Source organism: Haliotis cracherodii, unplaced genomic scaffold, assembly GCF_022045235.1.
Source record: "Haliotis cracherodii isolate W230 unplaced genomic scaffold, xgHalCrac1.p SCAF_11, whole genome shotgun sequence".
Lineage (NCBI taxonomy): Eukaryota > Metazoa > Mollusca > Gastropoda > Lepetellida > Haliotidae > Haliotis > Haliotis cracherodii.
In genome coordinates, this window is record NW_027266266.1 from 29,068,852 (window position 1) to 29,095,506 (window position 26,655).

The 26,655-nt window shown below is 44.5% G+C and overlaps 2 protein-coding genes across 2 annotated transcripts in view; one reads left to right on the top strand and one right to left on the bottom strand.

Annotated features, from left to right (window-relative positions):
* Nucleotides 1-752: 752 nt before the first annotated feature.
* LOC139455672 (uncharacterized) overlaps nt 753-26,655 on the bottom strand; it is a 31,562-nt gene continuing 5,659 nt past the window's right edge. Inside the window, exon 2 of the mRNA XM_071237228.1 lies at nt 753-3,153. Coding sequence (XP_071093329.1) covers nt 1,170-3,131 — 1,962 coding nt within the window. The 5' untranslated portion in view covers nt 3,132-3,153 and the 3' untranslated portion in view covers nt 753-1,169. The remainder of the gene's footprint in view (nt 3,154-26,655) is intronic.
* LOC139455006 (uncharacterized) lies at nt 13,794-15,955 on the top strand. Its single transcript, XM_071236593.1, has 2 exons — nt 13,794-13,843; nt 14,038-15,955. Exons 1-2 carry the CDS (start codon nt 13,794-13,796, stop codon nt 15,953-15,955), a joined length of 1,968 nt encoding a protein of 655 aa, XP_071092694.1.

Sequence of the window (26,655 nt, forward strand, 5' to 3'; positions counted from 1 at the left end):
CCATGGTGTATTACAGAGAATAGAAACACCATGGTGTATTACAGAGAATAGAAACACCATGGTGTATTACAGGGAATAGAAACACCATGGTGTATTACAGGGAATAGAAACACCATGGTGTATTACAGGGAATAGAAACACCATGGTGTATTACAGAGAATAGAAACACCATGGTGTATTACAGGGAATAGAAACACCATGGTGTATTACAGAGAATAGAAACACCATGGTGTATTACAGGGAATAGAAACACCATGGTGTATTACAGGGAATAGAAACACCATGGTGTATTACAGGGAATAAAAACACCATGGTGTATTACAGGGAACAGAAACACCTTGGTGTATTACAGGGATTAGAAACGCCATGGTGTATTACAGGGAATAGAAACACCATGGTGTGTTACAGAGAATAGAAACACCATGGTGTGTTACAGAGAATAGAAATACCATGGTGTATTGCAGGGAATAGAAACACCATGGTGTGTTACAGAGAATAGAAACACAATGGTGTATTACAGGGAATAGAAACACCATGGTGTATTACAGAGAATAGAAACACCTTGGTGTGTTACAGGGAACAGAAACACCATGGTGTATCACAGGGAATAGAAACACAATGGTGTAATACAGGGAATAGAAACACCATGGGGTATTACAGAGAATAGAAACACCATGGTGTGTTACAGGTAACAGAAACACCATGGTGTATTACAGGGAATAGAAACACCTTGGTGTATTACAGGGAATAGAAACACCATGGTGTGTTACAGGGAATAGAAACACCTTGGTGTATTACAGGGAATAGAAACACCATGGTGTGTTACAGGGAATAGAAACACCATTGTGTATTACAGGGAATAGAAACACCATGGTGTATTACAGGGAATAGAAACACCTTGGTGTGTTACAGAGAATAGAAACAACATGGTGTATTACAGGTAACAGAAACACATTGGTGTATTACAGAGAATAGAAACACCATGGTGTATTACAGGTAACAGAAACACCATAGTGTATTACAGGTAACAGAAACACCATGGTGTGTTACAGGGAACAGAAACACCATGGTGTGTTACAGGGAACAGAAACTGCTGCTTGATAAAACCTCTTACCTGTCAGACATAAAGTATCGCACCGGAAAAATAATGTGTTGATGCATTTTAACAACTAAAGACCTGAGTAGACAATGGACACCATAATCACGCAGCTGCTGACACCGTACATTGAGTTGGCAGCGGAGTGTACACTGTCTACATGTTGGTAACTGTCATCGGATCGTGGACGGGAGGGGGTGGGAGGGCCTGGGGTGGGGTCAACTGTGACGAGAGTGGAGACATTGTCATTGGATAATTGGCCTTTACGGGCTGACGTAGTCCTATCTACACTTGGTAAGTTCTTACACGGAAACATATCTTGCCTGATCTGAAGCGTCACTAAGGCTTTCCTGACATCATTTTTAGCAAATCTCCAGCTAAGTTTATCACACTCTCCCGCCCTCATGATTAGAGCCTCTAGTTTCTTCAGGTGGTTGAACACAATGCAACGAGCATCACTCTCATCAATGGTATTCTGAATAAGCACAATTTTCTCCCAGTATTGCCCTTCAAATACAGCTATACACTTATACTCATTGATCAAAGGTGCTGAGAGGCATTCAGTAAAATCCATTCTGAGACGACTGTGCTCCTTGCAGTCTTCATACATGCTGCCGGGGCAGATGTGGCCATCCTGAAATGTTGCCTGTATGGTATAGGCTGATGTCAAGTTGCAAGCGACACTTAATGGGCGCGGGTACTCCGCAACTATAGGCTTCTTTGTGTCAAAATGGGACCTATAAAGGTCGGATATTGGGTCTAAATCAGCAGTAAACTTTCTCTTGTCACATGCAGATGCGCTTAGCTGGGCGTCAACGATGGGCCAGACGAGACTCTGACTGAGACTGTACGCTAACACAGAGGGGCCGAGTTTCTTGAGCTTCACACAGTTGTACCTGGGCCGACAACCATTCTGTGTAACTGACACAGTACTGTAGATATGTTTGGAGGCAGATGGGCTGCCACTAAATACCATACACTGGAAAGTGCCAACATGTTGTATGGTCATCATAGATTCAGTGATTTCAACAGCTTTAGTTCCATCTCTATCCACAAGGGTGAACAAGCCTCGGTAATTCCTGGGGTAGGAACATATAGCAGCAGGCCTCCGCGGGTCACAGGCTCGGCATGTCTTCATACACTGTCTGCGAGTGTAACTATTACAAGGCATATCGGCACATTCAGGGTACTCATCAGCGCACAGATTGTTGTACACAACTCGCTCCAAGAATAGATTCAGATACGTTACAGTTTCCATTTCATGGTCGTCTGTCTCAACACAGGCCGCGTCAGTGAATAGTATGGCATGCATGGTATGGTGCTCCCTTCGGGGAATCCTCAGACACCAGACGTTGTCGACGTTGTGCTTCCTCAGCACGGAGAAGTGGCTGCGTCGGGAGGACCAGCTGGCCACACAGAGCGTTTCTTGGACAATGCGCATGGACACAAGAGGCAGGCAGTTTTGGGAACGGAAGTTGAACGTGACGCCCTCCCCTGCCAGACAGTCACTCTCCAGGCGCATGGGCAGGTCCATTAAGTTGCATGGATTTCTTTTCCCGTATGAGTCCTCAATCTTCATGTTGAAGCCACCTGACACAGAGCAAGGGGAGAAATCGGACTCCAAAACATTGAATGCTACCAGTAGCCAGGGGTCTGGTGTCAGACTCGTCTCAGAGCAGAGATGTTCGGGGTCTAACTTACCTGACTGTGACCATGCAACTTGTACTATTGACTTGCTTCTCCTGTAGAACTTCACACAGGAAAACAACATCTGATTGGACCCTTGGTCCTTCTGTACCACATACTTATCCTTTAAGGCAACAGTACAGTTCCAATGATCTTCTGTTGCACGAAAAGTGTCTCTAATACTGATGGTGCCCCCCTGAACAGCAATCACTCTTGACCCAGGCCTGTCGTGTCTGACATGTGAGTACCACGCTTGTGTACTGTTTTGTGTCTGCATAAAATCCGGCAAGTCACAGGCATCCGTCAGCCACGCCATCAAGATGATGACCACTACAAACCAGGGACCCATGTTCGCCACACATCGAGGGGATCTGAAACAAGTACAAGATGTCATAATCATTGTAATAAATCCTAAATACGAACATAGGTTTAGGCTGCTTGATGATAGCGTGATACATACTCACCGATTTAAAACAAATAGGATTTCTACGATACTTAGGAAGTAAGTACGCAATAATTATTAGGGGTGAAACGATACATCGGTGTATCGGTGCATCGTGAGTTTTCAGGTGACAATACGATACACGATACGTTTCTTCTGTATCGATACAAGACGATACGCATGCTAAATTTAATTACTTACTTCTCGTTTGATGACCCCTAACCCAATAGTCAGTCAAATATTGCAAAATGTGTTGAAATTAGCTTTTCAAGTTCACTACTAACAAACGCCTTCATGTTTCTAGATAGTTGCAGGTATGTGTGACGCCTTCATGTGTGCAGATAGTTGTAGGTATATGTGACGTCTTCCTGCGTGTAGATAGTTGGAGGTATATGTGACGTCTTCGTGCGTGTAGACAGTTGGAGGAATGTGTGAGGTCTTCCTGGTTGCAGATATGTGTGAGGTCTTCATGCGTGTAGATAGTTGGAGGTATGTGTGAGGTCTTCATGTGTTTAGACAGTTGCAGGTATGTGTGAGGTCTTCCTGCGTGCAGATAGTTGCAGGTATGTGTGACGTCTTCATGCGTGCAGATAGTTGGAGGTATGTGTGACGTCTTCATGCGTGTAGATAGTTGCAGGTGTGTGTGACGTCTTCATGCGTGTAGATAGTTGCAGGTATGTGAGACGTCTTCATGCGTGTAGATAGTTGCAGGTATGCATGACGTCTTCATGCGTGTAGATAGTTGGAGGTATGTGTGACGTCTTCCTGCGTGTAGATAGTTGCAGGTATGCGTGACGTCTTCATGCGTGTAGATAGTTGCAGGTATGCGTGACGTCTTCATGCGTGTAGATAGTTGCAGGTATGTGTGACGTCTTCATGCGTGTAGATAGTTGCAGGTATGCGTGACGTCTTCCTGCGTGTAGATAGTTGCAGGTATGCGTGACGTCTTCATGCGTGTAGATAGTTGGAGGTTTGCGTGACGTCTTCATGTGTGCAGATAGTTGCAGGTATGTGTGACGTCTTCATGCGTGTAGATAGTTGGAGGAATGTGTGAGGTCTTCATGTGTTTAGACAGTTGCAGGTATGTGTGAGGTCTTCCTGGTTGCAGATTTGTGTGAGGTCTTCATGCGTGTAGATAGTTGGAGGAATGTGTGAGGTCTTCATGTGTTTAGACAGTTGCAGGTATGTGTGAGGTCTTCCTGGTTGCAGATTTGTGTGAGGTCTTCATGCGTGTAGATAGTTGGAGGTATGTGTGAGGTCTTCATGTGTTTAGACAGTTGCAGGTATGTGTAAAGTCTTCCTGGTTGCAGATTGGTGTGAGGTCTTCATGCGTGTAGATAGTTGCATGTATTTGTGACGCCTTCCTGTGTGTTGACAGTTGCAGGTATGCGTGACGTCTTCCTGCGTGTAGATAGTTGGAGGTATGTGTGACGTCTTCATTTTTGCAGATAGTTGCAGGTATGTGAGACGTCTTCCTGCATGTAGAAAGTTGGAGGTATGTGTGAGGTCTTCATGTGTTTAGACAGTTGCAGGTATGTGTGAGGTCGTCCTGGTTGCAGATATGTGTGAGGTCTTCATGCGTGTACATAGTTGCAGGTATGCGTGACGTCTTCACGTGTGCAGATAGTTGCAGGTATGTGTGAGGTCTTCCTGGTTGCAGATATATGTGAGGTCTTCATGCGTGTAGATAGTTGGAGGTATGTGTGAGGTCTTCATGTGTTTAGACAGTTGCAGGTATGTGTAAGGTCTTCCTGGTTGCAGATTTGTGTGAGGTCTTCATGCGTGTAGATAGTTGGAGGTATGTGTGAGGTCTTCATGTGTTTAGACAGTTGAAGGTATGCGTGAGGTCTTCCTGGTTGCAGATTTGTGTGAGGTCTTCATGCGTGTAGATAGTTGGAGGTATGTGTGAGGTCTTCCTGGTTGCAGATATATGTGAGGTCTTCATGCGTGTAGATAGTTGGAGGTATGTGTGAGGTCTTCATGTATTTAGACAGTTGCAGGTATGTGTGAGGTCTTCCTGGTTGCAGATTTGTGTGAGGTCTTCATGCGTGTAGATAGTTGGAGGTATGTGTGAGGTCTTCATGTGTTTAGACAGTTGAAGGTATGCGTGAGGTCTTCCTGGTTGCAGATTGGTGTGAGGTCTTCATGCGTGTAGATAGTTGGAGGTATGTGTGAGGTCTTCATGTGTTTAGACAGTTGAAGGTATGCGTGAGGTCTTCCTGGTTGCAGATTAGTGTGAGGTCTTCCTGCGTGTAGATAGTTGGAGGTATGTGTGAGGTCTTCATGTGTTTAGACAGTTGCAGGTATGTGTGACGTCTTCATGCGTGCAGATAGTTGGAGGTATGTGTGACGTCTTCCTGCGTGTAGATAGTTGCAGATATGTGTGACGTCTTCCTGCGTGTAGATAGTTGCAGGTATGTGTGAGGTCTTCATGTGTGCAGATAGTTGCAGGTATGTGTGAGGTCTTCCTGGTTGCAGATATGTGTGAGGTCTTCATGCGTGTAGATAGTTGGAGGTATGTGTGACGTCTTCATGCGTGCAGATAGTTGCAGATATGTGTGACGTCTTCCTGCGTGTAGATAGTTGCAGGTATGTGTGAGGTCTTCATGTGTGCAGATAGTTGCAGGTATGTGTGAGGTCTTCCTGGTTGCAGATATGTGTGACGTCTTCCTGCGTGTAGATAGTTGCAGGTATGTGTGAGGTCTTCATGTGTGCAGATAGTTGCAGGTATGTGTGAGGTCTTCCTGGTTGCAGGTATATGTGAGGTCTTCCTGCGTGTAGATAGTTGCAGGTATGGGTGACGCCTTCCTGTATGTAGATAATTGGAGGTATGTGTGACGTCTTCCTGCGTGTAGATAGTTGCAGGTATGTGTGAGGTCTTCCTGGTTGCAGATATGTGTGAGGTCTTCCTGCGTGTAGATAGTTGGAGGTATGTGTGACGTCTTCATGCGTGCAGATAGTTGCAGATATGTGTGACGTCTTCCTGCGTGTAGATAGTTGCAGGTATGTGTGAGGTCTTCATGTGTGCAGATAGTTGCAGGTATGTGTGAGGTCTTCCTGGTTGCAGATATGTGTGACGTCTTCCTGCGTGTAGATAGTTGCAGGTATGTGTGAGGTCTTCCTGGTTGCAGGTATATGTGAGGTCTTCCTGCGTGTAGATAGTTGGAGGTATGTGTGACGTCTTCCTGCGTGTAGATAGTTGCAGGTGTGTGTGACGTCTTCATGTGTGCAGATAGTTGGAGGTATATGTGAGGTCTTCCTGGTTGCAGATATGTGTGAGGTCTTCCTGCGTGTAGATAGTTGGAGGCATGTGTGAGGTCTTCATGTGTGTAGATAGTTCCAGGTCTGTGAGACGTCTTCCTGCGTGTAGATATTTGCAGGTATGTGTGAGGTCTTCATGTGTTTAGACAGTTGCAGGTATGTATGAGGTCTTCCTGGTTGCAGATATGTGTGAGGTCTTCATGCGTGTAGATAGTCGGAGGTATGTGTGAGGTCTTCATGTGTTAAGACAGTTGCAGGTATGTGTGAGGTCTTCCTGGTTGCAGATTTGTGTGAGGTCTTCATGCGTGTAGATAGTTGGAGGTATGTGTGAGGTCTTCATGTGTTTAGACAGTTGCAGGTATGTGTGAGGTCTTCCTGGTTGCAGATTTGTGTGAGGTCTTCATGCGTGTAGATAGTTGCATGTATTTGTGACGCCTTCCTGTGTGTTGACAGTTGCAGGTATGCGTGACGTCTTCCTGCGTGTAGATAGTTGGAGGTATGTGTGACGTCTTCATGTGTGTAGATAGTTTCAGGTACGTGTAACGTTTTCATGCGTGTAAATAGTTATGGTAAATGTGTAAATAGGTATGTGTGAGGTCTTCCTGGTTTCAGAGGTCTTCATGCGTATTCACTGACGAGTTTCGTTTTCACCTCAGCCACAGCGATGGACGGATTCGAGTGTACCTCCTGGTGCTGTAGCCTATATTTCAAACTTACAAGTGACTTACTTCAGAATAAGGCTGATTACGCATCATACATACACACACTTTTAATCAGAAATTATGCAACCTCAGGATGCGCTTGGGAAACATGGGGACACAAAGAGCCTTTCCTTAACGGTATTTTTATCGGAACATTCATTTTTTAAGCAAGTACTATTGGAGTTTCGGTAAGAATGAGACACTTGGACTGTACCCTGTCCAACCCTAACAGTTGAATGGTGACTAAAATGTCCATGATCAGGTTTCAACAAGGATGTTGGAGAGACATGTTAATATGGAGGATGTGTGTTTACTTTCCACTTGGAGTGTCGGCCTCTGGCTAGGGCATGCTCATGCACTGTTTTGACATGAAGGAACTAACCAACCGCAATCGATATCAGCTTCAGAATTAATTTTTTTATCAGCCTCCAATTTTCGAATAACAAATTGCAAATACAAGACTTTATCTCAACAAAGAAATGAGCATGAGAGATAAGACGCTCGTCTTCTCTGTTGCAGAGCCAGTACATTCATCAGTTCTTTCGGTGTTGGAAACGCAAGCAAGAATGAAATCTCAACTATTTCAGCAAAAACTTGAAAGCGAATGATGAATTGTGCCCTATGGGAATATTTCTAACTATGTAGAGGTTAATGTAATCACGTCTAGCGAGGAGGGTGCTTAACTTTAACTGCCCGTCCTCGCTGGTCGATAACTGGAAAGATTGTTTCTCCACCTTTGTATTAGCGTGTTTATTGTGTTTACTGCACGTCTGGTCAACTACAGTCGCAAGATAAAACACAGGCCTGGGACATAAATCATGTTCAATGTTTCGGAACGTGCCCACATAATTGGTGTGACTGATCTGCTCTCATTCCAGCAGCGAGAACACTCAAGCTGAAGGAAAGGAGGGGAGAGGCGCCTGTTCATGTCGCTGTGCTCAGATGATGCTTCTTGTCGCAATACAGAGCACTTCTTCATATACGCCAGTCTTTACATTTAACTGGGAAGCCGAAGTAAGACTTGACATCATATAGAGGAAACGCATAGTTATTTAACATCATTTGTTAAATAGTCTTTGTGACTGGTCTGAGGCGGTCTTGTAAACGTTGTCACAACTCATCACACTTGGAGTTATTTACAACTGAACATCAGATGGCGGTCACAATAAAGATCTAATTGTCACACACAAATGTTTCCACGAAATATTTCTGTGTAACGTTAGAACGTGTAACGTGTACGGGTTTTTACAAGCTGAACGTTCGTGCACTCTCTACGACCTTCAGTCTCGATGTGTAAATCACAGTACACACTACTAGTGACACATGTAACACTCACAGTACACACTGCCTGTAACACATGTAACACTCACAGTGCACACTGCCTGTAACACATGTAACACTCACAGTGCACACTGCCTGTAACACATGTAACACTCACAGTACACACTGCCTGTAACACATGTAACACTCACAGTACACACTGCCTGTAACACATGTACCACTCACAGTGCACACTGCCTGTAACACATGTAACACTCACAGTACACACAGCCTGTAACACATGTAACACTCACAGTACACACTGCCTGTAACACGTCAGAGGATCTGTGCCTAAATTAAGAAATGAACGACGAGTGGGGGTTGTTTATCGTACAATTAAAACACTGGGAGAATAGACCATGAGGGGCGCAGCCTTCCATCAATTAATGATGATTTCGTCATGAATTTATTAACAGTATTATTAGTATTAGTATTACTATTAGCAGTGGTATTTGTATTAATATTATAAATGTGCCAATTCTGTCTTCAGGCACGTATACAAGACTGATATGTCCATAAAGTCCACCACAGTGCAAAATAAGGAGGACCAGTGCGATTTTATATAAACTGGGGTGTACCACAAGTATCCTATGCAAGGAGCAGTTCGCCCATCACCCCACTAACATCCTATACTAGAAACAATTCGACCATCAATTTTGCTAAGGAGTAAACCCATCCAATAAACCCAGTTCCTATAAAAGAAGAAGTTTACCTGCCAACCCACTAGCATCATATATAAGAAGCAGTTTATCCATCAACCCACTAGCATCCTATACATGAAGAAGTTTATCCATCATCCCACTAGCATCCTATACAAGAAGACGTTTATCCATCATCCCACTTGCATCCTATACAAGAAGCAGTTTACCTGCCAACCCACTAGCACCATATACAAGAAGCAGTTTACCTGCCCACCCACTAGCATTCTATACAAGAAGTAGTTTACCCATCATCCCACTAGCATCCTATACAAGAAGCAGTTTACCCATCAACCAACTAGCATCCTATAGAAGAAGCAGTTTACCTGCCAACCCACTAGCATTCTATACAAGAAGCAGTTTACCCATCAACCCACTAGCATCCTATACAAGAAGCAGTTTACCTGCCAACCCACTGGTATTCTCTACAAGAAGAAGTTTATCCATCATCCCACTAGCACCCTATACAAGAAGCAGTTTACCCATCAACCTACTAGTATCCTATACACGAAGAAATTTACCTGCCAACCCACTAGCATCCTATACAAGAAGCAGTTTACCTGCAAATCCACTAACATCCTACACAGGAAGCAGTTTACCTGCCAACCGACTAGCACCCTATACAAGAAGCAGTTTACCTGCCAACCCACTAGGATCCTATACAAGAAGTAGTTTACCCATCATCCCACTAGCATCCTATACAAGAAGCAGTTTACCTGCCAACCCACTGGTATTCTCTACAAGGAGCAGTGTATCCGCAAACCCAACAGTATCCAGTACAAGAAGCAGTTTACTTGCCAAACCAGTATTATCCTATACAGAAGCAGTTTACCCATCAACCCACTAGCACCCTATACAGGAAGCAGTTAACCTGCCAACCCACTAGCATCCTATACAAGAAGAAGTCTATCCATCATCCCACTTGCATCCTATATAAGAAGCAGTTTACCCATCAACCCACTAGCATCCTATACAAGAAGACGTTTATCCATCATCCCATTTGCATCCTATACAAGAAGCAGTTTACCCATGAACCCACTAGCATCCTATACAAAAAGCAGTTTACCTGCCCACCCACTAGCATTCTATACAAGAAGTAGTTTACCCATCATCCCACTAGCATCCTATACAAGAAGCAGTTTACCCATCAACCAACTAGCATCCTATAGAAGAAGAAGTTTACCTGCCAACCCACTAGCATCCTATACAAGAAGCAGTTTACCTGCCAACCCACTAGCATCCGATACAGGAAGCAGTTTACCTGCCAACCCACTAGCATCCCATACAAGAAGCAGTTTACCTGCCAACCCACTAGCATCCTATACAAGAAGCAGTTTACCTGCCAACCCACTGGTATTCTCTACAAGAAGCAGTTTACCCATCATCCCATTTGCATCCTATACAAGAAGCAGTTTACCTGCCAACCCACTAGCATCCAATACAAGAAGCAGTTTACCTGCCAACCCACTAGCATCCTATACAAGAAGCAGTTTACCTGCCAACCCACTAGCATCCCATACAAGAAGCAGTTTACCCATCATCCCACTAGCATCCTATACAAGAAGCAGTTTACCTGCCAACCCACTAGCATCCCATACAAGAAGCAGTTTACCTGCCAACCCACTAGCATCCTATACAAGAAGCAGTTTACCCATCAACCCACTAGCATCCTATACAAGAAACAGTTTACCTGCCAACCCACTGGTATTCTCTACAAGAAGAAGTTTATCCATCATCCCACTAGCACCCTATACAAGAAGCAGTTTACCCATCAACCTACTAGCATCCTATACAAGAAGCAGTTTACCTGCTCACCCACTAGCATCCTATACAAGAAGCAGTTTACCTGCTCACCCACTAGCATCCTATACAAGAAGCAGTTTACCTGCCAACCGACTAACACCCTACAGAGGAAGCAGTTTACCTGCCAACCCACTGGTATTCTCTACAAGAAGCAGTTTATCCATCATCCCACTAGCATCCTATACAAGAAGCAGTTTACCTGCCAACCGACTAACACCCTACAGAGGAAGCAGTTTACCTGCCAACCCACTAGCATCCTATACAAGAAGAAGTTTACCCATCAACCCACTAGCATCCTATATAAGAAGCAGTTTACCCATCAAACGACTAGCACCCTATACAGGAAGCAGTTTACCTGCCAACCCACTAGCATCCTATACAAGAAGAAGTTTATCCATCATCCCACTTGCATCCTATACAAGAAGCAGTTTACCCATCAACCCACTAGCATCCTATACAAGAAGACGTTTATCCATCATCCCACTAGCACCCTATACAAGAAGCAGTTTACCCATCAACCTACTAGCATCCTATACAAGAAGCAGTTTACCTGCTCACCCACTAGCATCCTATACAAGAAGCAGTTTACCTGCCAACCCACTAGCATCCTATACAAGAAGAAGTTTACCCATCAACACACTAGCATCCTATATAAGAAGAAGTTTACCCATCAAACGACTAGCACCCTATACAGGAAGCAGTTTACCTGCCAACCCACTAGCATCCTATACAAGAAGCAGTTTACCCATCAACCCACTAGCACCCTATACAAGAAGAAGTTTATCTGCCAACCCACTAGCATCCTATACAGGAAGCAGTTTACCTGCCAACCCACTAGCATCCTATACAAGAAGAAGTTTACCCATCAACCGACTAGCACCCTATACAAGAAGCAGTTTACCCATCATCCCACTAGCATCCTATACGAGAAGAAGTTTATCCATCATCCCACTAGCATCCTATACAAGAAGCAGTTTACCCATCAACTCACTAGCATCCTATACAAGAAGCAGTTTACCTGCCAACCCACTGGTATTCTCTACAAGGAGCAGTTTACCCGCCAACCCAACAGTATCCAGTACAAGAAGCAGTTTACCCATCATCCCACTAGCATCCTATACGAGAAGAAGTTTATCCATCATCCCACTAGCATCCTATACAAGAAGCAGTTTACCCATCAACTCACTAGCATCCTATACAAGAAGCAGTTTACCTGCCAACCCACAGGTATTCTCTACAAGGAGCAGTTTACCCTTCAACCCAACAGTATTCTCTACAAGGAGCATTTCACCAATCAAACCACTAATTGCTTTACTGTCTCTGTCACCGAACACTGATCTATTCATTTCAAGAGTTTAAGGAGCTCCAGCTATAATATTCTTATTGGGGGTTATAATGAACCGAGTACTTAATGACTGCTTTAATTATTGACAACATGTCAAAAACACTTGTTAGATAAAGTCAACACGAGAAAACGTCCTTACTAGCAAGGTATGTAATCAGTCAGCTTGTGAGTCCGCCAGACAGACAGCACACATGCATCAATGGCCACACACCCGTACTTGTACTTCGTTCATATGTACCACCCTCCAAAGGTATTGATTATATAGCTACACGAATCTCAAAAGATAATTAGTTTCACTACTACCGTATTTATGAGTCTAATATTGTGTGTAATCAAATAGCTGAGAGATGGTCTGCCTGCGGCGGTCGAGGAAATACGCCTATGTAGTAACACTAGCCAAACACCAGACACCCATTCACCCCTGATCTGACAAAGATTATCGCGTGCCTTGGACTCGGAAACCGGGGTATATTTTGCAGAACCAATACCATTATATATAAACGGGAAAGAGGTGTACTTGACACTTAAACAGACCATAAAGTCCTCCGCCACTGACACCGAACGTGGCATCCTTTCACTGCATCCTCCTGAAAAAAAACCTCCACCACCAAAAACCCAACCCACACCCATTTAACTCGTGTATAAAGCGCGAGGATTGATTTCGTTAGCGTTGTGCTTGCCTCATCATCTCGAAAATCCAACAACATTGATTTCAGAATAAACGTTCTCATCAGTTCTGCAATGCTAGAGATACAAAAAGTGAAAAACGTTCCCCGGCGGCATGCGTGTGTCATGTAAAACACTAATTACTTGTGTTATGAAACTTCATCGTCACTGATTGAATCTAATTAAAGCTGCATGCTGCGAGTCTGGTTTCGCCGCTCTGCTTTCCAGGAAGATCTATAACGGTTGAGAAAAACGTCTACAAAGTAAACGTAATTAAATCTGGTACTGGTTTTCATGGAAGTACAGTTGTACAGAGTGGATACAGTCAGGAGTCGCCTGTAATAGACCTACCATGTGTGGGTGCTCGGGCGCCGCAATACGGTGTTAGTTCTTTGAGGCAAACAAGGCAATCAATATTGGCCATTGGCTGTATAAGACAGTAAGGGGACACCGCACAAAACCTGTATGTGCTTGATTAGGTACAATCTATGGACACCTTCTTGCTTGCAATGAACGATTCAGTTTGGGAAAATACATTGTGTATGCAGTATTCCAGCAACAAGGCGGAAGTTACTCATGATGATAGTATAATGCAGCACCTCAAGGTGCTTATCCAAGACCACAGATTACTGGAGAATCCAAAGCAACAGATACACAGTAGTAATGTGTTTAGATCTAAACACAAACCTTGACACGTTCCTTGTCCCATACTTGCGTCTTGCCATGTTAATAACCAAAACATAAATCAATATATCAATATTCAAGACTGGCATATATGGGCAGTTTCGTCAAGACTTTTTCTGGCCGCTCTGCTGTTGTGCGAAGGTAACATATTTACAGTAAACATATTTACAGTAGGATATCATCACCACCAAATGTATCCAAGTTGAAAAATGTCAATTCAATTCGACAATCAATTACATTTGTATGATGATACAGTTATCACGCGGGGTCTATACAACTTAAAATATCATAATATACTGAAGTGAAAAAACAATTCAATGCCGACATTCAACCAGAAACATCCCCACCCACACCTGCACCCTCAACCACACCCACACCCTCAACCACACCCACACCCTCATCACCCATCCCATCACCCATCTCATCACCCATCCCATCGTCCTCCCACCCCCACCTGCCACCCCTCTACTGCCACCCCCCTACTGCCACCCCTTTACTGCCACCGCCACCCCTCTACTGCCACCCCTCTACTGCCACCCCCCCTACTGCCACCCCTCTACTGCCACCCCTCTACTGCCACCCCTCTACTGCCACCCCTCTACTGCCGCCGCCACCCCTCTACTGCCACCCCTCTACTGCCACCCCTCTACTGCCACCCCTCTACTGCCACCGCCACCCCTCTACTGCCACCCCTCTACTGCCACCCCTCTACTGCCACCCCTCTACTGCCACCCCTCTTCTGCCACCCCCCTACTGCCACCCCTCTACTGCCACCCCTCTACTGCCACCCCTCTACTGCCACCCCTCTACTGCCACCCCTCTACTGCCACCCCCTACTGCCACCGCCACCCCTCTACTGCCACCCCTCTACTGCCACCGCCACCCCTCTACTGCCACCCCTCTACTGCCACCCCCCTACTGCCACCCCTCTACTGCCACCCCTCTACTGCCACCCCCGTCCTGCCACCCCCCTACTGCCACCCCCCTACTGCCACCCCTCTACTGCCACCCCTCTACTGCCACCCCTCTACTGCCACCGCCACCCCTCTACTGCCACCCCTCTACTGCCACCCCCTACTGCCACCCCTCTACTGCCACGCCCCTACTGCCACCCCTCTACTGCCACCCCTCTACTGCCATCCCTCTACTGCCACCCCCTACTGCCACCCCTCTACTGCCACCCCTCTACTGCCACCCCCCTACTGCCACCCCTCTACTGCCACCCCCCTACTGCCACCCCTCTACTGCCACCCCTCTACTGCCACCCCTTTACTGCCACCGCCACCCCTCTACTGCCACCCCTCTACTGCCACCCCCTACTGCCACCCCTCTACTGCCACCCCCCTACTGCCACCCCCCTACTGCCACCCCTCTACTGCCACCCCTCTACTGCCACCCCTCTACTGCCACCCCTTTACTGCCACCGCCACCCCTCTACTGCCACCCCTCTACTGCCACCCCCTACTGCCACCCCTCTACTGCCACGCCCCTACTGCCACCCCTCTACTGCCACCGCCACCCCTCTACTGCCACCCCTCTACTGCCACCCCTCTACTGCCACCCCTTTACTGCCACCGCCACCCCTCTACTGCCACCCCTCTACTGCCACCCCCTACTGCCACCCCTCTACTGCCACGCCCCTACTGCCACCCCTCTACTGCCACCCCTCTACTGCCATCCCTCTACTGCCATCCCCTACTGCCACCCCTCTACTGCCACCCCTCTACTGCCACCCCTCTACTGCCACCGCCACCCCTCTACTGCCACCGCCACCCCTCTACTGCCACCCCCCTACTGCCACCCCTCTACTGCCGCCGCCACCCCTCTACTGCCACCCCTCTACTGCCACCCCTCTACTGCCACCCCTCTACTGCCACCGCCACCCCTCTACTGCCACCCCTCTACTGCCACCCCTCTACTGCCACCCCCCTACTGCCACCCCTCTTCTGCCACCCCTCTACTGCCACCCCCCTACTGTCACCCCTCTACTGCCACCCCTATACTGCCACCCCTCTACTGCCACCCCCCTACTGCCACCCCTCTACTGCCACCGCCACCACTCTACTGCCACCGCCACCCCTCTACTGCCACCGCCACCCCCCTACTGCCACCCCACCCACCCGCAGAAAGCCAATGGAAGCCCTCCTCCTTACCACAAGCATGCTCTCCTTGTCTTCGCAGGTTCACATATCATTGGGCCACCTGGGGACAGCTATGTTTCCCTGGATACACACACTATCACGTATAGGTTGAATGGTGAACGTGAAATTGGATATCCAGAGTCATATATCCACAAGAGTCTCAAAGGTCAGCGCCATATCACGTTTTGTTATAAATGTCATATAGCAGTGGCAAACCTTCACATCACAGGAATATTGTCTCGGCGAAATCCTCTTGGAGGAACCCTGCAACCAAACCGAGACTTTGGAATGTCCAATGTGATTTAAGCAAGATTAGGAGATATCAACATATATTTCTTATTAAAATGATTTTTAAAAACATCGGTTCAGCATATCGTTGCCAGGGTAACTCTTGATTACAGTAAGAAGCGAGAGATGTATCCACCCTGTGTTGGAGTTTTAACTTGGATAAATTAAACAACACTGTGTAGTACCGGGCCATCCGTCAAGTTATTGCTATTGTTATCAAAGACAGGTATTGCATCTTTAGTTATGTCATATATATCAACTGTGGATCTAAAAACAACTGTGTGCTTTGATGAGTCTTAGTTGTTCACTTCACAATGTACCATGGAAAACGGTTTTTTTTCTTAATAACTTAAACCAAGATCAAAATTCGATAGAAAAACTGTAAATAGATTAAATGCCTAAAATAGTCAGCTTGGTATTCGTCTCATTACTGCAAACGTTTTTTACATAAAAGATTCTAAGGCGATGCAGTATGACTTTCTTCATAGAGAGGAGGTGTATGATATTTGTCTTACATCTGAAAAAAATCAGCTTACCTTTTGCTGTGTGAAAAATATGCTTATCCAAGGGAAGAAATTCACTGAAGGATCAAAGTTCAATATCAGTTCCGATTTTCTAAGAAATACCTTTGTGACTTGACTCTGAATCACGAGCCTTGTCCTCAACATAGCATAAGCGCATACGGCCAGTCGTGTTTAATTTCCGGTGTGTGCCAAACTTAAACACAAATCTTAATATCATACCCTAGCAAACTAGATGAGATGACGTGTTACTGCTGCTAGGGTTGAAAACCCAGTGTTGTGTGGTATTGACGTGAGGTGCTGGAGACTGGAGGGCCGCGCTGGCTTTGCGTGACATGTCTGCAAAGGCTCCTGACCAATCAGGTCTGGGGAGGGTCGATATACCATATCCCGCGGTAGGGTATCTTAATCAGATAATACGTACGTGTACAAATCTGTATTGATTAGAACAGCTGTCTTGGAATATAATTCCTCAGCAAGGTTAGACCAGAATCCAGTGGGCTAAGAGGCATCGCGAGGACAACTTAAAAGTTGCTCATTGCCTGCACCCAGTAACACAACGCTGAGAGCCTCTGCATGTCTGAGTGAAGCTGTTTTACTGCCGCCCCGATAGCGACATAACAGACACGGTGATGGTGACCTATACAAATGTTCTTTAACATCGTTAAAGCTGAATTAAAATTAGAATACTAATCAGGAAATATCGAATTTGTAACGTGAGTGGCGTATCTCCACAGAACCAAACTTTAACTCGACTTAACAATAACCATGCTGATACAATGTATGTAACTCACTTAGTTGTATTTTCTGACGTAAGGCACCAAGCTGACCTGTGTTGTATTTCTCGACGTAAGGCCCAACGCTGACCTGTGTTGTATTTTCTGACGTAAGGCACCTAGCTGACCTGTGTTGTATTTCCCGACGTAAGGCACCAAGCTGACCTGTGTTGTATTTCCCGACGTAAGGCACCAAGCTGACCTGTGTTGTATTTCCCGATGTAAGGCACCAAGCTGACCTGTGTTGTATTTCCCGACGTAAGGCACCAAGCTGACCTGTGCTGTATTTCCCGACGTAAGGCACCAAGCTGACCTGTGTTGTATTTCCGAACGTAAGGCACCAAGCTGACCTGTGTTGTATTTCCGAACGTAAGGCACCAAGCTGACCTGTGTTGTATTTCTCGACGTAAGGCACCAAGCTGACCTGTGCTGTATTTCCCGACGTTAGGCACCAAGCTGACCTGTGCTGTATTTCCCGACGTAAGGCACCAAGCTGGGCTGTGCTGTATTTCCCGACGTAAGGCACCAAGCTGACCTGTGTTGTATTTCCCGATGTAAGGCACCAAGCTGACCTGTGCTGTATTTCTCGACGTAAGGCACCAAGCTGACCTGTGTTGTATTTCCCGACGTAAGGCACCAAGCTGACCTGTGTTGTATTTCCCGACGTAAGGCACCAAGCTGGCCTGTGTTGTATTTCCGAACGTAAGGCACCAAGCTGACCTGTGTTGTATTTCTCGACGTAAGGCACCAAGCTGACCTGTGTTGTATTTCCCGACGTAAGGCACCAAGCTGACCTGTGTTGTATTTCCCGACGTAAGGCACCAAGCTGACCTGTGTTGTATTTCTCGACGTAAGGCACCAAGCTGACCTATGTTGTAAATCCAGCCAGAAGGCACCAAGCTAATCTGTGTTGTATTTCCCGACGTAAGGCACCAAGCTGACCTATGTTGTAAATCCAGCCAGAAGGCACCAAGCTAATCTGTGTTGTATTTCCCGACGTAAGGCACCAAGCTGACCTATGTTGTAAATCCAGCCAGAAGGCACCAAGCTAATCTGTGTTGTATTTCCCGACGTTAGGCACCAAGCTGACCTATGTTGTATATCCAGCCAGAAGGCACCAAGCTAACCTATGTTGTATATCCAGCCAGAAGGCACCAAGCTAACCTATGTTGTATATCCAGCCAGAAGGCACCAAGCTGAGCTGTGCTGTATTTCCCGATGTAAGGGTTGGGTTGGGTTGGGTTCGGTTGTTGTTTAACGCCGCACTCAGCAATATTCCAGCTATATGACGGCGGTCTGTAAATAATCGAGTCTGGACCAGACAATCCAGTGATTAATATCATGAGCATCGATCCACGCAATTGGGATCGATTACATGCATCAACCAAGTCAGCGAGCCTGACCACCCGATTCCGTAAGTCGCCTTTTACGACAAGCATAGTCACCTTTTACGGCAAGCATGGGTTGCTGAAGACCTATTCTACACCGGAATCTTCACGGGTTCCCGATGTAAGGCACCTAGCTGACCTGTATTGTATTTTCCGACGTAAGGCACCAAGCTGACCTGTGTTGTATATCCAGCCAGAAGGCAACAAGCTGACCTGTGTTGTATTAGCCGACGTAAGGCACCAAGCTGACCTGTGTTGTATTTCTCGACGTAAGGCACCAAGCTGACCTGTGTTGTATTTCTCGACGTAAGGCACCAAGCTGACCTGTGTTGTATATCCAACCAGAAGGCACCAAGCTGACCTGTGTTGTATTTCCCGACGTAAGGCACCAAGCTGACCTGTGTTGTATTTCTCGACGTAAGGCACCAAGCTGACCTGTGTTGTATTTCCCGACGTAAGGCACCAAGCTGACCCGTGTTGTATATCCAGCCAGAAGGCACCAAGCTGACCTGTGTTGTATTTCCCGATTGACACACTACCAGTGTAGAAGCTCAAAGTAAAAAGGTTTCCTTGCGCCGAAACCTATATGTACACAGCAGATAAGGGAACACAACCGAGAAGATTTGTAATACCGACGGTTAACCACTCACTTATTGTTAACCACATAAATCACCATGTAATGAACACTGCGTCAACAAAATTTGGATATTGAGTTTCACTCTTCAACAAATACTGGACATCTATAGATTTAATGTTTGCCTAACATGTCAACATTATAACCTTTTACATCCCATGACATCTAGTCAGACTGTCAAACGGAACCGATGAATGACAAATAGAAGTCTGAATACACTGGTTACACTTCTGGATTGATTTAGGTCATGCACACACATCCTTACGGTCTTACTGTGATTTAGTTGTGGTCTAGCCTGTAAAGGGTGGTCTAGCCTGTAGACGACGTGCGGTACAGCTTGGTGGTCTAGGCTGTAGACGAGGTGCGGTACAGTTTGGTGGTCTAGGCCGTAAACGGTGGTCTAGGCTGTAGACGAGGTGCGGTACAGTTTGTGGTCTAGGCTGTAGACGAGGTGCGGTACAGCTTGGTGGTCTAGGCTGTAGACAAGGTGCGGTACAGCTTGGTGGTCTAGCCTGTAGACGAGGTGCGGTACAGCGTGGCGGTCTAGGCTGTAGACGAGGTGCGGTTCAGCTTGGTGGTCTAGGCTGTAGACGAGGTGCGATACAGCTTGGTGGTCTAGGCTGTAGACGAGGTGCGGTACAGCTTGGTGGTCTAGGCTGTAGACGAGGTGCGGTACAGTTTGTGGTCTAGCCTGTAGACGAGGTGCGGTACAGTTTGGTGGTCTAGGCTGTAGACGAGGTGCGGTACAGTTTCGTGGTCTAGCCTGTAGACGAGGCGCGGTACAGCTTGGTGGTCTAGGCTGTAGACGAGGTGCGGTACAGTTTGGTTGTGTAGGCTGTAGACGAGGTGCGTTACAGCTTGGTGTCTAGACTGTAGACGAGGTGCGGTACAGCTTGGTGGCATAGGCTGTAGACGGTTGTCTAGCCTGTAGACGAGGTGCGGGTCACAATGAAGCTACCCTGGTTGTTGGTCCTAAGCCTTATGTTTAATTATGCGTTATAACAAATTAAGTCGTAAAAAGCAGTTGCAAGAAACTCAATAGCCAGCCTGGGAGTAGCAAAAGCTAATTGCAAGCATGCATGCAAAGATGGATAAAGTTAAAAACGTCGACTCGAAAATCAACATTACTGTTGGAACAAACTAATGCATTAGCGGCAGTGTTTCTAGGAGTCTAGCGGTCAATACGGCAGTACCCTGTAACTCGCACATTAGCCCTTCACAACAAACTTCCGGTAGTCGTACGCATCCTAAAAGAATCCTGTCCAAAGACTGAAACCGGCCTCTCTACGATGCACGCCTAGTTGATGACGAATGAAGCGCTGTATTATCTATATGTCGCGTCATTGCGATAATGGAGAACTCTGAGTTCAGCGTCGGCGTGGGGACATCAAAGCGACCCTATTATCGAAAACGTCGATATTGACAACAAAAGATGGAATTCAAGACTTAAGTTTCCTTTTACATCAAAGTCCTGTGTCTGTTTCTGGGAAACGAGGGATCCGCGGGGATACAAAACACAGCTTGGTGTTCAAACATTACTCAGTAGTGGCATATGTTTTAATGCATTTGTGAAATTGCATCAAACTAATTCATACTAGATTTGGAGAGCAACGCGAATGCTCCAAACAATAACGGACAACATACAAAGTGATTAATCCAGAAGAAGTAAGCGATAGATACGTTTCCTCGGTATATGATCCTAGTGGTTATTCAAATCGGTCGCTCGTCAGACCGAACGTCCTGTTAGTTTCTCAACACTAGTATCGATATGTCTAATTACAGATAAGACATTTTAACTTTGGACCTTTAGATATATTGAAATACGTAAGTGTACTAGCCAGAACGGGGATGAAGACACGACATGGAGTGTGAATCCGTTTATTCATTACAACGATTGTAGAAGTAGTACCAGTAGTAGAATCAGTAATACTAGTTTATTCAGGACAACAGTAAATTGCTTCAGTGTGTAAATGTGGTATATAATTAAAGCTGTGGTGTGTAAGTGAAGATGTATACTTATAGCTGTGGCGTGTAAGTGAAGATGTATTCTTATAAAACTCAGTGTTCATTTGTATTGATCGTTAGGTCTCTTCAAACTTGAGAAAGACCCACATGAGGTTTTACTTGCGTAGAAAACCCGGGACTTACTGTGGAAGACGATATTAAAAGTTACATATTTCAGATCAAGTCCCTGGGTCTTCCACAGTAAGTCCCCAGGACTTCCTAACCCTATTTTTTTTAAAAACCCGCAATACTAGATTTTCTTCACTTTAATTGGTGTTGACATTTACAATGATATTCTTTGCAGGACCCCCTTCCTGCGGCAGCGCAGAAACGGTGTAGGTCGGGGTCTTCACCTCGGAATCGCTGACGGTCCTTTTTGACTTGCTTGCGATAATATTCTTTGCAGGTTGCACCTTGCGTGCCTCAAACAAGAAAAAGGTCAAAGCTCTGTTCAATGTATGGGGTGCCATCGCCGTGATATCTCGTCTAAGACATTCAGCTGGGAGCATTAAATTGTCTGTCATAGCCCTTTGACCACGCTCTTCTTGCCATCGTTTAAATACAGCAAATGCCCACGAGCTCTTGTACTGGGTAGTTTTGGGGATAACACATTCAATATTCTTCTGGATATCGTCAATACTTAACGGGTCGCCCAAACGATACACAAATTCATCTTCATCGGGCCGTTCTTCGTCACAGTCATCTGCATTTTTAGTTTTCGTTTGTGTGAGAAATAAATCGTCACCTTCCCCTCTCTCCCACACCTTGCCACTAAATGAAACTCGACTGTAAGCTGTCCACATTATGACGGACACGCTCACGGGCAATTCGTGCGTGCACGACAAGCACGTGCATGATAACTATAGTCGTCACTCAACATAGCCAACGGATGCGTTTATAGTCTCGTTATATCGCATATATAGAGCCTCGTTATTGCGTATCTCAATTAGAATTAACTTTGTCGGTTTATAAGTCAGATAAAACACTTATCCTCGGTTTTGGTTGAAAATGTAAACCCGCCTGGTCGGAAAGATCCTGCGGGCCTTCGGTGTGTAAATGTAGATGTATACTAACAGCTGTGGTGTGTAAATGTGGTATATACTAATAGCTGTGGTGTGTAAATGTAGATGTATACTAATAGCTGTGGTGTGTAAATGTGGTATATACTAATAGCTGTGGTATGTAAATGTAGATGTATACTAATAGCTGTGGTGTGTAAATGTGGTATATACTAATAGCTGTGGTGTGTAAATGTGGTATATATCAATAGCTGTGGTGTGTAAATGTGGATGTGTACTAATAGCTGTGGTGTGTAAATGTGGTATATACTAATAACTGTGGTGTGTAAATGTGGTATATACTAATAGCTGTGGTGTGTAAATGTAGATGTATACTAATAGCTGTGGTGTGTAAATGTGGTATATACTAATAGCTGTGGTATGTAAATGTAGATGTATACTAATAGCTGTGGTGTGTAAATGTGGTATATACTAATAGCTGTGGTGTGTAAATGTGGTATATATTAATAGCTGTGGTGTGTAAATGTGGATGTGTACTAATAGCTGTGGTGTGTAAATGTGGTATATACTAATAACTGTGGTGTGTAAATGTGGTATATACTAATAGCTGTGGTGTGTAAATGTAGATGTATACTAATAGCTGTGGTGTGTAAATGTGGTATATACTAATAGCTGTGGTGTGTAAATGTGGTATATATTAATAGCTGTGGTGTGTAAATGTGGATGTGTACTAATAGCTGTGGTGTGTAAATGTGGTATATACTAATAACTGTGGTGTGTAAATGTGGTATATACTAATAGCTGTGGTGTGTAAATGTAGATGTATACTAATAGCTGTGGTGTGTAAATGTAGATGTATACTAATAGCTGTGGCGTGTTAATGTGGATGTATACTAATAGCTTTGGTGTGTAAATGTAGATGTATGCTAATAGCTGTGTTGTGAGTGTGTCGAATACTAATAGCTGTGATGTGTAAATGTGGATGTATACTAATAGCTGTGGTGTGTAAATGTGGTGTATACTAATTGCTGTGGTGTGTAAATGTGGTGTATACTAATAACTGTGGTGTGTAAATGTGGATGTACATTAACAGCTTTGGTGTGTACATGTGGATGTAAACTAATAGCTGTGGTGTGTAAATGTGGTGTATACTAATAGCTGTGGTGTGTGAATATAGATGTATACTAATAGCTTTGGCGTGTAAACGAAGATGTATATTAATAGCTGTGGTGTGTAAATGTGGATGTACATTAACAGCTTTGGTGTGTACATGTGGATGTAAACTAATAGCTGTGGTGTGTAAATGTGGTGTATACTAATAGCTGTGGTGTGTAAATGTGGATGTACATTAACAGCTTTGGTGTGTACATGTGGATGTATACTAATAGCTGTGGTGTGTGAATATAGATGTATACTAATAGCTTTGGCGTGTAAACGAAGATGTATACTTATAACTGTGTTGTGTAAATGTAGATGTATACTAATAGCTGTGGTGTGTAAACGTAGATGTATACTAATAGCTGTGGTGTGTATGTGTGAATGCATATCAATAGCTGCATTGTGAAAGTGTGGATGCATATCATTAGCTGCACTGTGTATATGTGGTGCAGTGTATAAGCTGCAGTGTATAAGATTAGGTCTCTATTCATAGTTGCATTGTGTAAGTTTGGGTGTATATTAATAGCTACAGTGTGTAGGATTGGGTGTTTATTAATAGCTGCACTGTGTCAGTGTGTGTGCATCAATAGCTGCATTGTGTCAATGTGTGTATATTAATAGCTGCAATGTGTATGTGTGTATTAACAGCTACAGTGTGTAGGATTGGGTCTGTATTGTGTGAGTGTGGGCATGTATTGATATCTGCATTGTGTGAGTGTGGGTGTATATTAATAGCTTCATCGTGTGAGTGTGGGTGTATATTAATAGCTGCATTGTCTACGTGTGTGTATATTAATAACTGCATTGCGTATGTGTGGTGTATATTAACAGCTACAGTGTGTATGATTGGGTGTTTATGAATAGCTGCATTGTGTCAGTGTGTGTATATTAATAGCTGCATTTTGTCAGTGTGGGTGTATATTAATAGCTGCATTGTGTGAGTGTGAGTGTATATTAATAGCTGCATTGTGTAAGTGTGTGTATATTAATAGCTGCATTGTGTCTGTGTGTATATTAATAGCTGCATTGTGTGAGCGTGGGTGCATATTAATAGCTGCATTGCGTAAGTGTGTGTATATTAATAACTGCATTGTGTATGTGTGGGTTTATATTAACAGCTACAGTATGTAGGATTGGGTGTGTATGAAAAGCTACAGTGTGTAGGATTGGGTGTGTATGAAAAGCTACAGTGTGTAGGATTGGGTGTGTATGAAAAGCTACAGTGTGTAGGATTGGGTGTGTATGAAAAGCTGCACTGTGTCAGTGTGTGTATATCAATAGCTGCATTGTGTAAGTGTGTGTATATTAATAGTTGCATTGTGTGAGTGTGGGTGTATATCAATAGCTGCATTGTGTAAGTGTGTGCATATTAATAGCTGCATTGTGTCTGTGTGTATATTAATAGCTGCATTGTGTGAGCGTGGGTGCATATTAATAGCTGCATTGTGTAAGTGTGTGTATATTAATAACTGCATTGTGTATGTGTGGTGTATATTAACAGCTACAGTGTGTAGGATTGGGTGTGTATGAACAGCTGCACGGTGTCAATGTGTGCATATGAATAGCTGCGTTGTGTGAGTGCGGGTGTATATTAATAGCTGCATTGTGTAAGTGTGTGTATATTAATAGCTGCATTGTGTAAGTGTGGGTATATATTAATAGCTTCATTGTGTGAGTGTGGGTGTATATTAATAGCTGCATTGTGTATGTGTGGTGTTTATTAACAGCTACAGTGTGTGGGTTTGGGTGTGTATGAACAGCTGCACGGTGTCAGTGTGTGCATATGAATAGCTGCAATGTGTGAGTGCGGGTGTATATCAATAGCTGGATTATGTAAGTGTGGGTGTATATTAATAGCTGCATTGTGTCAGTGTGTATATTAATAACTGCATTGTGCCAGTGTGTGTATCTTAACAGCTACAGTGTGTAGGATTGGGTGTGTATTAATAGCTGCACTGTGTCAGTGTGTGTATATTAATAGCTGCATTGTGTCAGTGTGTGCATATTAATATCTGCATTGTGTGAGCGTGGGTGCATATTAATAGCTGCATTGTGTAAGTGTGTGTATATTAATAACTGCATTGTGTATGTGTGGTGTATATTAACAGCTACAGTGTGTAGGATTGGGTGTGTATGAAAAGCTGCACTGTGTCAGTGTGTGTATATCAATAGCTGCATTGTGTAAGTGTGTGTATATTAATAGTTGCATTGTGTGAGTGAGGGTGTATATTAATAGCTGCACTGTGTGTATGTGGTGTATATAAACAACTACAGTTTGTAGGATTGGGTGTGTATTAATAGCTGCACTGTGTGTATGTGGTGTATATTAACAACTACAGTTTGTAGGATTGGGTGTGTATTAATAGCTACACTGTGTGTGTGTGGTGTATATTAATAACTACAGTTTGTAGGATTGGGTGTGTATTAATAGCTGCACTGTGTGTATGTGGTGTATATTAACAACTACAGTTTGTAGGATTGGGTGTGTATTAATAGCTGCACTGTGTGTGTGTGGTGTATATTAATAACTACAGTTTGTAGGATTGGATGTGTATTAATAGCTGCACTGTGTGTATGTGGTGTATATTAACAACTGCAGTTTGTAAGATGGGATGTGTAGTAATAGATGTATTAATAATAATACTAATATTGTCAGTGTGGGTGTGTATTAATAGCTGCAATGTGTATGTGTGGTGTATATTAACAACTACAGTTTGTAAGATTTGATGTGTAGTAATAGATGTATCAATAATAATACTAATATTGTCAGTGTGGGTGTTTATTAATAACTGCAGGGCATAGTGTCTATTGCAGATGACGGATAACAACTCATGTGGATCATGATTTATCGACATAGCAACTGCTGCAGAGTACAGGCAAGGGCATCGTAACTCCTGTAGATTACAGGTAAGGTCATAGCAACTGCTCCAGATTACAGGTAAGGTCATAGCAACTGCTGCATATTACAGGTGAGGTCTGAGCAACTCCTGCAGATTACAGGTGAGGTCTGAGCAACTCCTACAG

Bases quoted from the DNA above. Each gene is read 5' to 3' on its own strand.
- LOC139455006 (XM_071236593.1), top strand. From the start codon at position 13,794: ATGGGCAGTTTCGTCAAGACTTTTTCTGGCCGCTCTGCTGTTGTGCGA. The intron at 13,844-14,037 runs GTAACATATTTA...ACATTCAACCAG, and splicing joins CGCTCTGCTGTTGTGCGAAG to AAACATCCCCACCCACACCT.